Raw genomic sequence first — 11,903 nt, forward strand, 5'->3', positions numbered from 1 at the left:
ATATATTTGTTTTTACAAAAAATAAAATAAATAATATTAATTTCTATATGTGCATGACTTTTAATTAGAAAAACACATTTAATACATGGATGTTAAATAGACAGTGACAGTGAAATGACATGTGGCCAAGTGTGGTGTCTCATACTCGGAATTTGTGCTTTACATTTCACCCATCCAAGCACACACACAGCAGTGTGTAGTGAACACACACACACACACACACACACATGTTGGTTTTTGTGGTTTATGGGGACTCTCCATAGGCGATTGCTATTGCCCTACACCAACCCTACACCTAAACTTAGCCCTCACAGGAGACTTTGTGCATTTTTAGATTTTCAAAAAAACACCATTTAGTATGTTTTTTAAGCCTTTTGAATTACGGGGACATAGGCAGTGTCCTCATAAACCACCTTCATATTGTAATACCTCTGTCATACCCATGTCATTATACAAATTTGTGTCCTCATAAACCACATAAACATGCGCACACACACACACACACACACACACACACACACACACTCACACACACCAGGAGCATACATTGTGAGACTATCTAAATTTCAGCATTTTTCTTGGATTTTGATATTTATTATAATTCCTCTTCTCATTTCTTTTTATAGTTTGACAGATGTAGTCACTTCTTCCAAATGAAAAACATCTCCTTTTGTGGATGTCATCCTAAAAACAACTGGTAAATACACACACATACATTACCACTTTCTATTTCTTTTAGTAAACCTCAAAACAAGTCTTCATGCAGTTGATCAGTTTTGGAAATTTTTGCAGGCCAAAATAAGACTCATCCCTCTCTCTGTGCATCTTTCTGTAGTTATTTTGGTTTCATCACCAAGCACCCGATGCTTAACAGGTTTGCATGTCACGTCTTCGTCTCTCAGGACTCCATGAGACATGTAGCCGAGTGTGTGGGGTGAGTGTAATGCTCTTAAACGTCTTTTACAAGAAACTTTTGACACTGAAAATAGCGAGAAAAGAAGAGTGGAGAAGAGAAATTAATGAGAGTGATCAGTCTCTGCTTCATTATCAGAGCACAGGCCAGACCGCTGTGTGAATTATTAAAGCTTCTCTCTTTTAGATCAGACAGGAGACCTGAGTTATCGACCCCAGCAGGAGGCAACTATCTCTGCCGCATTACATAATATGACCTTATGAACATATACATTATTTAGCCTTATCATTTTGCACAAAAATGAAGGGGAAAAAGTTAAAGAACAGAAACTTTTATGACGATACTTTGTTTTCATCATGTTAATTACACAAGGAAACATGGACAAGCACAAATAAGACCGAAGCTCATCAATCTGCTCACTTGTACAGTGTTATAGTTGTACAGTGTTCCAGTGCCTGAAAACAACAAACAACCAAAATAAGCAGTAACTTGCTCCACCTAAATATGAATAACCTGCTTAATTCCTAAATATGATCAAATCGGGTTTGAATTTGCCTAAAATGAGTTAAATTATAGTAATTACAACTAAATGTGAAACCCTGCCATTTTTAGCAATATAATAGACAAGCAAAACAAATCCATGTTCACAAAGCACGACACACACGTGTGTGTTCTAATCATGTATGTCTGTGTGCTTGTTTCAGACGGGCGTTCCAGGAATACTATCAGGAGCACTTGGAATACGCCTGTCCTACCGAAGATATCTACCTTGAGTAGAGGAAAAGGGTAACCATGGCAACTGCTGTCAGTCACGACAGATGTCTGTTCCTGGGCTTGGCCACTACGAGGCGCCTAGCAGCCTTCTCAAATGTAACATAGGCCTCATCTCTTTATTCTCTTCCTCAGTTTCTCTTGTTCTCTCGACATGAACTGAGCTGAATACTCTACGTAGGCTCTTAGTGGTCTGTCTGTTTATTTCAATGTTTATCAGTTCATTTCTTCTCTTCATTGAGATGGATTGCTTGTTTATTTAACTTTTCTACTATATAATATAATTAGGGACGTGGTTTTGGGGTGGTTACATCAGTTCGATTTCTTTTTTTTATATAGTCCTGGTGTAGAAAAAGCAAAATATGACTTCACACGTTTGATTGCATGGCTTTGAGGGTTATGCTCACAAACACACACAATGTCTAAAAGCAAAAGGTGATCAGAGGTTTGAATCTGAAGACCAGGATTGTTTGTAAATATGTATTTGTCTGATTCTGATACATTGCTGTACTGGGTTTGTACTAAAAAGGACAAGGCAGTAGGACGTGACCTGGAATCGTTGATAGGTCTACAGATTGTCTGTTCCGATGTAGTAGAAGGTTTAATGTACGTTTCTGATTTTACCGCGATGTAAATACTGTACAAATAGGGATGACTGTAGGTGAAAACAAATGCTTCATTACATCACGGTATGCAAGTATCCTGCACCATCTGTCTGCGAATGAGAAAGTGGGATGGATAGCAGGTCGGCAGGCTGGGTGTAGATGGATCAAGAGATGGTTCGGTAAATCTCATCTTGTCATATCTGGAACATATTTGACCCCAAAATCAAAATAAACAACAAGATATTCTATTTTGTCCAAAGATGATGATATTTCTCAATTTTTTTCATCTCAGTATTTAACACGCACAATTACTGTAATGCATCCAGATGTTTTTGTGTATAAGCTTTTATTATTATTTGTGTTGCGATTGAGGTGAGGGAATGTTATTGGAATTGTCATGAAACAATCATAAAATAGGCTTTATTTTCTTTGAGCACAATAAAATTTATATTCTTTTTATTTATTTTGGGGTAAAATATTGCTCCGATATCTACATTGTGTGATTCATCCAGTTGGTTATGCTATAGCACAGTCCTTCAGTCAAATAATATTTCTCCAGCTCTCAAACCTGACAGCCCCTCTACTTACCATTGTCTGCTGTCCTGTATGATTGTCAGGTTGGACTGACGTTTTTAGCTTTTAAGCCTGATATAGCTCACCTCTCATGCTTTGAACGTTTGCAGGTAGAAACTTCAGAGAGATATGATGCTTATAGACAGCGAGTAAAATGAAAAGTCCCCGTTTGTTGGGAAACGCACTCAATGCAGGAATGTTTTACCAGTGGACTGGATAATTTAATCCAGTAATATCTGCAGGACAAATATTGCTTCATATTACACCGATAAAGAATAAAATACCGCAATTCTGTCCTGTGAAGCAATGAATAAGTGAATGCCATTTATGTAGATGCCATGTGATTATATAATAAGCTCAGGACAACAGAAAACAATCCTTGTGCATCGTGCTGATTGGTAGACGCAGTTGTTCAGCTCTCTGACTTCGCCCTTGTCCTGACCTTGACCGGCGCTGCTGAGACTGAACAGAGCAGATCCCTCTGCAGGCTTCACACAATAATGACGAACAATAATATTTACCTCATTCAGACTGTTGAATGCAATCCAGGGCCATGCAACAGCTCACAATCTTGATGTGAAGACATTCAGGTAATACTACAGGAAAATGCGTGTAGTTTTATTTAAAACTGGCTAAGATGGGGTGGTATGGCATATTTCAATTTACATCAATTTTTCATCACATCCTGTCAGGTAATTTCCTGTTTTCTTGAGGAGCGTCTTGCTACAGCCCACAAGATCCAGGGGCCGTGGTTGGATCCAGATCCAACCCCTCCCACCTTACATTTACCTAAACCTACCCATCTCCACCCCTAAACCTATCAATCTCCACGCCCTAGATGTGGATCCAACCACACCTCCTGGATCTTGTGGGCTGCAGCGAGCCCTACTTGGTTTTCTTATCTAGAAAAGGAGGGCTGCGTTTGGAATGAAATATTAGCGTACTGCATACTTTGTAAAGCACCTGTTATTTTGCTTTTTAAACCCAGAAATCTGTCTTAAGATTTGTCAGTCTGTCAAAATAATAAATGTCATGTACTTGAGGGACTTACTATCCTGTTCTTTGTGCTCTTTTATATTGCACATTTTGGCAAAACATCTGACTTTTTCGTGCACACTGCACTGCGGTGTACTAGTATGCATAGTATGGTAGTATGCTATTTTGAACGCAGATCAACGTTCCCTGCACACGTGACTGTATCCTCCAGCAGCCTGCAATCTGTTTCCATGGTTACCCATTCATTTGTGACCGTGACACTCTCATGGAAGGAGTTTCATGTTTTAAATGTGTCTTGTTTTCCGTTAGATTGCTGTAAATATTCTAGAGTCAGGATCTCCATGCTGTGTCCTTTCTGTCGAGTATGTTATTGAGATAAATATGTAAATTTAAAAGAAATAATAATATTAATAATAATGTTGATGATACAAATCTCACAAGCAAAAGCCAACTGTGATGGGGTGAAAAGATATAAATAGCTTTGAATTAGTATTTGTATCTTTCCTTTATCTACTTTTCATTGGTATACATCTGTAGTTGGATGTGTGGTCAGTCACCATGTGTGGAATAACATGCAATAGTTGACGTTCTAACAGATCTTCATTCATAAACAGACACGCATCGAATGCCCACAATCTCATTCGTCATTGCACTTAATGGGTCAAATCAGCAATTTTGTCTCATTTATGGCCAATCATTTATATCAATCAGAGCTCTAAAACGTTAGTTATGACTGTTACATGACATTTTTGTGTGTTCATAAGGTAAATGAATATCTTGAATATTTTAGCCTTCAATTTAGCAATTTGTAGTGACAAATTGGCTGTGAAACCCCTAACACATTCAGGCAGAGCGTCTAATACTTCTTGATTACTTAAGCTTGGGTAGCTGAAATACAAAGTTCTGGACTTAAACGTACATAATTCAGTCCTTCACTGTATAACGGAAACAGCTTCAGTATGACAAAACTATGTATCTTGTATCTTTAAAAATGACAACTTGTAAAGAAAAAACAAAAAAAATCTCACTGCCTTGTCATGGATTTGGTCTTATGAATAAAATACTATATGCTTGATGTCTCCAAAGTGTTTCTGAGAAGTGTTATTTTAGTACAATTTAGATTCCATTATAGTTTTTAAAAATTGTAAAAAAATCGATTTTATTTTGTTTATTTGCTGTTTTCAGTTTAATTGAATTTTAAAGTTTTAGTAATTTTGTTGTTTTTGTCATTTAAAAAAAAAAGTTTATTTTGGTACACAAAGAAAATTAAACGTTTTGAAAACGCATCTGAAATAAGTTTTAACTTTCATTTTATTTCAAGCTACAATTTGTTTTATGGTTTAAATTTTTACTTCCAGTTAATTATAATAACGGTGTTTCTGAGTTTATTTGGTAAAGGTGAGACTTCGCCGCTTGTGGGACTGATGCTGGTGGACGGCAGCTCTGTAAGTTCTCTCTGTCATGTTTGTCATGTTAGGCAGCCTTTAAAGGGATAGTTCTGTGAAAATTTCCCACAAATTGTTGTTCCAAACCTGTAAGACCTTTGTTCATTTTTGGAACACAGATGAAGATATTTTTGATGAAATCCAAGAGCTTTCTGACCCAGCAGAGACAACAACGCAACTACCACGTTCAAGGCCCAGAAAGGTAGTAAGGACATCATTAAAATAGTCCATGTGACATCAGTGGTTCAACCCTAATTTTACTTTTCTCTTTCGTGTCAATCTTTGATGCATATTAATGAGAGTACCACAATGCAAATACAACGTAAAGAGCTTTTTAATTTGCACTGCTTCATTTCGACCATGTAAATACAATGTGGTAGTATACACACATTTTTTCCATATTTTCTAGTAAATGGGTTGCCATTCAGCTAGTTTAGCTTTGTATACGTATGACGAGGAGGAATAAAATATCTGAAGACCTGTGTTCTTTAACTTTTTTTTATTTAAAAAAAAAATCACTCCGTAATTACGATTCAGTGTTAAAAGCAGACTGATAGTAAATGAAACTCAAAAAAGTAAGACATAAACTTTCATTCATTTGAACTTAAAAATACACACCTTTCACAACTGTAATACTTCACAGTATAGCTCCTCTATTCCCTTTGTAACCAGTCCCTGTTAAAAGCCTATTATTATATCCGTGAACTAGTCAGAGCCACAAACTGAGAGATAAGTGAGAAAATCAATAACACCGTTTTTAGCATTCATCCTATCATTATCATTCTATGCATTAACTGGAGTATTTGTGGACAAAAAAAGCAATAGGATCAACTTCATTTTTTATAAAATCTTGTCAGTTGTTTACCTTCAATAAAGAACCTAAACAAGATTCCAGAAAAGTTCATGCTTTTTCATTGCATTTTGCTTTGAGAAGAAAATAAACAGAAGTTTGTAAACACAATCAGTCTTTCGGTGGTCTTGTGAATTGTAATTTGATGATTTGGCAGTGTGCCGGCCGGCCGCTGCTTCCATTAAAGTGCAGAAGTGCAGCGGCAGCATGTGGGTTTAGGGGTGCAATTAGGAATGCAGCAGGGCTCGAGTGCAGAGTCCCTCCCTTTGGCAATCTCACTCTCGCCAAACACCATAGAAGCCTCAAATTGCTCCTTGATGGCCTGGATTTGCTTGAGCACAGAGTCCCATTCGGTACTGTTAAGGTTATAGTTTTCTGATGGGTCTGCCTCTAAGTTATATAGTAAAGGAGGATCATGGCGTTTGAGGAAAAGTGATGAGCAGTTGCTGTCTGGGGTGCTGTCACTGTGAATTGCACCTGAGTTATGGGGAAAAAGACATAACAGGAAATAAACAAAGGTAGGAAGGTGAGGTTTATATAATCTAAGAAATGGTGAACTTACCCTGTGTATAGTAATGCGCTTTGAAATTTTTCCATCTCACTGCAAACACGCTGTACTTCTCACTTGGAGAAACGGGGTAGTAAAAGATGGCCTGTCTTTCACTCTGAAACATCAACAAGGTTTTTAAAGCACAGGCTCATTGGCAGAGCTTGTTCAGGGTAAAATAGTAACTAATGAAGTAAAATAAACAATGACAGAAATATTTGGTAAACTTTAACCATTTTAAGTAGTTAAACACAGTGTCTCCAATCTAGAATTGCAAAATCCACTGTGGTCAAAGATGTATGTCTAATGGACGTATATAAGTTAACTATTCAAAAATAAAGCAGACTGAATGCAAGAATGCTTCCTGTACGCTTAGAAAAAACCTAAATGAGCAATATCACACGATTAGAAGTGAGATATGGCTGTATATATTCGGCCAAATCACAGCCGTGGTGTTTATACAACAGTTCAACGGCACGAGTGTGTAAATAATTTAGAAACAACAACGGAGTATCTTTAAAAGCCCTCTTTTGTGCAGAACTACTTTCTTCCGCCACGGATTTAAATAGTTGACAGTTTAACAGCTGAGCCCAAGCCTCCGTTACTAATTCCAAAACGTCACTATAGAACTAGTAACGAAGGAACTTTGAGTTGCTTCATTAAACTTATTGTATTACTGTAGTAAAAGCTTGCACTATTATGTAAAATAAGCATCAATAGAGAGATGGACTGAGCGACTGTGATTACCTGCATCTGATACAGGTATCTCATTCTCCTAACGTTACTTACAAGTAAGTTTAAATGTCCACTGGGGAAAGTAAAAAGGTGTGTTCGACTTGAAGCAGCGCTGCGCAGAATGATCAGTGTATGATATCAAAGTACTGCGAGAGTGATTAAGAGAGCAGACGGATCCTATGCATTCGAATCACTCTCGCGGTACTTTGATGTCATACACTGATCATTCTGCGCAGCGCTGCTTCAAGTCGAACACACCTACCGTCTTTACTGCAGTGCTGACTCATAAAAACAGTCTGTTCTCGCCATCTAATGGTGGAACAATGTAACAAACCACGAACACACGCAACATGTCTCAGTACTAAACACTATTGAATACCATTATTATTTATATAAAATACTAATAATTGAATATTTAATAACAACAACAGCCATCATAAAAGTTGTAAGGCAATTCAGTCAACCATAAGCAAAGGCACCGCGATATACAGCATTGAATTTACATAAACGACAAATTTTTGCCAAAACTATTTGCTCTGGAACAAATAATAGTTTAATGAGACCAAAGACTGGCCGTTAGATTTACCCAACATGAATTATATCTCGTGTTTAACCAGTATAGAGACATTAGAGGCATGGGTAAATTCCAGAAGATCTGGAAGATCTGTGTATGCATGCATGTAAATATATTTCACTTTTGATCATTTAGTCTCTTACCGCTCCATGATTCAACAGGATGTTTGTCATGTCGACCCCGTCTAGTTGAACATCAGGTAATGCAGCTCCAGCCAGTTTGGCAAAGGTGGGCAGAATGTCCAAAGAGCTGGCCAGAGCACGCGTCACACCTTTGAATGATGGGAAAACATAAATTACATGTCTTCAATTTCATAAAACATTGTATATTTCTTGTTGCTGGATTCAGACACTGGGCTGTTTACCTGGTTGGATGGATCCAGGCCAATATGCGATGGCCGGCTCTCTCATTCCTCCATCATAAGTCGTGCCTTTGCCACATTTCATCAGTCCTGCGTTTCCCCCACGAGACTTCCGCATGAGCTCTGGCCTGCGAACACACACATATATAGATGTTAAGAGAAACAGAAACTCACAAAGCACGGTCTAAGGAGAAACACCTACCCGTTGTCACCAGTGAAGAAGACGAGAGTGTTGTTGATTACACCCGTCTCCTCCAGAGTTTGCAGAATTTTCCCCACAGTGCCATCAAACTCCATCAGAGCGTCACCGAACGGCCCACGAGGAGACTTCCCTGCATAGTCTGCACCTGCATACTGAGGGTAGTGTGTGTGCTGGAGAGACAGAGACCAGGCAGAAAGTCATTAAGTACATTCAGTGTGTTTCTAAGAGAGCATAACAAAAATACCACTTATTTTGAATTTATTGTGTAAATCTTTCAAGAATGACCTACTATGAGCTTTGAGATTGTTAAATGATGCTAAACACTATAGAAACCTTCAGAAAAATCTGTGTGATTATCACTTTTGATTTTAATTTTATTTAATTTAAAATACCCCCCCCCCCACATTTAAATGAATCTTTATTATATAACTTATTTAAATAACTATTTATTAATCTTAATTGTTTAGTTCATTATTATTTAATTTATAATTATTTAGTTTTGTTCAAGTCATGTTCATTCTCAATGAAGAACTACACTACCCACAATCCTCTTTGGCTCCTCTAATCAAAAAAAGCCACTGTTACCAAGGAAATGGGAACTGTGCCAAAAGAGGTAATCAGACACTCCCAGGAAGCATTGCTAATGACATAATCCTCCCTAAACAATTTATATTTTTCTATCTATCTATCTATATAGATAATGATCATTTAATTTCATAGCACCATTTTCTTTGACACTGTCAACTCATTATGTAAAGCATTTTTAATCCAAATTTGGAATTAAATTTATTATAAATACTTTACATATTTATTTTCTCAATAACAAGCATTATAAGTAACATTATACTGTAGAAATTCCGGAATATGAAATAATCTAGTACTCCTTTTCAAACTCCTTTAGAGACATGCAAACAATTGCATAAAACATTACAAAAATTATTTACATTTAGTCTATGCTTTTATCCAAAGCGACTTACAAACGAGGGCAATAGAAGCAATTAAAACTAAAAGAGCAATAATATGTCTCCGTTAGTTTATTTGATTAAGACTGTAGTTTTGACTCACATGTGAAGGATAGTACAGGAAGAACGGACGGTTATTTCGGACAGCATCATTGATGAACTGAGAGGCAAATTCGCTGTAGGCCTTCTCCAGCTGCAGGAAGTCTGCAGGCTGCTGCTTGATGTTCTCATTAAACATGAGAGGTACAGTTACGACATTCTGATCACAGAAGCCATAGCACTTCACATCCGGAGGGAAACACGTGAGATTCTGACAGGGACCCTTTGATAGAGAGATATAATGCAATGATGAAAGACAGCAACAAAATGAAAACTAACATTCAGAAATCAGATGACAAACCTGCATTAAAATATATTGCAATTTCCTTGGTGCTTTCCAGATAATTCAAGAAAACATAATGACCTGGTCGTGTGAGTATGGGATACCGAGATAATTGTCAAAGCCCTGTCGGGTGGGCAGGTAAGTGCCATTCAGCCCGAAGCCCAGGTGCCATTTGCCCACTATGGCTGTAGTGTAATCCTTAGACTTCAGCACCTCGGCGACAGTGGTCTCGTTGAGCGGGAGACCCCCTTTTGAGGCCGGATACAGCACACCCGGATAGATGCCGGAACGAGTCTGATAGCGGCCTGTCAGCAAGGCTGCCCTGCACCAAAAACAGTATGTAAAAAGAAATTCTGCACATTAGCACAATAAGTCATTAGCAGAGGGTGAATAACCAGGTTGATTATGATATTGGTTTATTCATTGTAAGATAAATGGAAGAGCACATTGCATTTATCATGCAGTCTGCACTGCATGTACAATTTTATAAAATTAGGTCTTGCACACAGAACATCCATTTTAAATACAGCAGTAATATATGGCCGATTAGTAGTATATTTATGATATTTTCAAACCAAAGTCTGGCGCCATCTTCTGTGCCAGACACTATATTATCAAATTAGGGCTTGGCGATATATCTCGTGGGATATGCATGCGCATCTCGTCAGTAAAGCCGGTTTCTTGATTACCGGTAAATCTCCATCACCTGTTTTCAGATACGCCTTCGATAATCAACGTGATGTTGCGTAGCTTGTCAGTGAACTACGGCTCCGTGTTTTAAATGCCGCTCTAATATTTCCAATTTAATTACATTAAACTTGGAGGCTGGAAGGTGATTTAAAGATTCTCAAAAGCAGGTATACAAATGAATGCATGAATATAATGATAGCAGGTGGATTTGGTTTTACCTGGAAGGGCTGCACACGGGACTCGTGACGTAGAAGTCGGTAAACCGGAGCCCGTGCGCTGCTAGTCTGTCTAGATTCGGGGTGAGAGAGCTCGGGTGTCCAAAACAGCCCAGATCACCGTAACCCAAATCATCAGCGAACAGCAGCACGAAGTTTGGCGGCGACGCGCGAGCACATTGAGCTGTGATCACTACAAACAACGCGATTATGCACATTAAAGCCATAACGCAGCTTACAAAATATTTACAATTTACACCAAACGTTATTCAAGTAACATGACAGTTCCTGCTCGGTTTGTTATGAGCTTCAGGTTCACTCCTTTCCTCGCAGCTTTACTTCTGTTATTTACATCTCACTTACATCACGTGTTTCCCTGAATGGGATATGTAGTTTATGGTCAGGGGGCTGATGGGATATGTAGTTTATTATCCAGAAACGGCGTGCATTATGAAGTTTGCTCTGAATAGTTGTTTCGCGTGGGTTATGATTTGCGTGTGTTTTCAAAATTCGACGGAATATATCACATTTACTTTTTAAAGCTACAACATTCTTCAAAAATGTGTTCCATTCAAAAAAAACATGATGGTGAGTAAATATTAATATTAGCTTATTTCCATATCTGTGTGAACTGAGACTCACCGTTTAATGAGGAAATTAATATCGTCATTAAAAACAGTAACAAAAGCTAATAATTACTAATAAAAGTGGGCAATTTTATGCAAATATAAACGTTACCATTGAAAAAAAATCAAGCGTTTATCAAAGGGGAATTATTTAGAAAGGTGTGGTTGTGTCTATTAATTCTCTGTATTAAAGAAATTATCAATATATCAACAATTTTAGTGAAAAATTAAATAGATTTTTTAATAATGATTTTCTTATTATTTGGTTGGCCCACCTTTTTGCTTTAATGAATGCAGGACTCAAAATTACATAATAATAGTGCTAATGTAATAATAATAATGTCATTATTATTTGAGAATGTTTCTAAGAACGTGGAGTTGACAGTGTCATAAATGTATTTAAGTCCTATGGATTTATGGTCTCAGTCTGCTTAGAAAACAAAACAAAATCCATCA

General features: G+C 37.5%; 2 protein-coding genes across 2 annotated transcripts in view; one reads left to right on the top strand and one right to left on the bottom strand.

Annotated features, from left to right (window-relative positions):
• Positions 1 to 4,940, top strand: part of LOC306842673 (C-Jun-amino-terminal kinase-interacting protein 2-like) — a gene marked incomplete at its 5' end in the record, with an annotated part of 30,283 nt that extends 25,343 nt beyond the window's left edge. Inside the window, 3 exons of the mRNA XM_079373676.1 lie at positions 627 to 697; positions 836 to 934; positions 1,618 to 4,940. Coding sequence (XP_079229802.1) covers positions 627 to 697; positions 836 to 934; positions 1,618 to 1,690 — 243 coding nt within the window. The 3' untranslated portion in view covers positions 1,691 to 4,940. The remainder of the gene's footprint in view (positions 1 to 626; positions 698 to 835; positions 935 to 1,617) is intronic.
• Positions 4,941 to 5,620: 680 nt separating this feature from the next.
• Positions 5,621 to 11,212, bottom strand: arsa (arylsulfatase A). Its single transcript, XM_079374043.1, has 8 exons — positions 10,825 to 11,212; positions 9,998 to 10,238; positions 9,638 to 9,856; positions 8,573 to 8,742; positions 8,374 to 8,498; positions 8,153 to 8,280; positions 6,716 to 6,818; positions 5,621 to 6,630 (listed from the first exon to the last, which is right to left on the bottom strand). Exons 1-8 carry the CDS (start codon positions 11,046 to 11,048, stop codon positions 6,335 to 6,337), a joined length of 1,506 nt encoding a protein of 501 aa, XP_079230169.1. The 5' UTR covers positions 11,049 to 11,212; the 3' UTR covers positions 5,621 to 6,334.
• Positions 11,213 to 11,903: the final 691 nt, after the last annotated feature.

The sequence above is a fragment of the Barbus barbus genome (genome assembly GCF_936440315.1).
Source record: "Barbus barbus genome assembly, chromosome: 23".
Taxonomy (NCBI): Eukaryota; Metazoa; Chordata; class Actinopteri; order Cypriniformes; family Cyprinidae; genus Barbus; species Barbus barbus.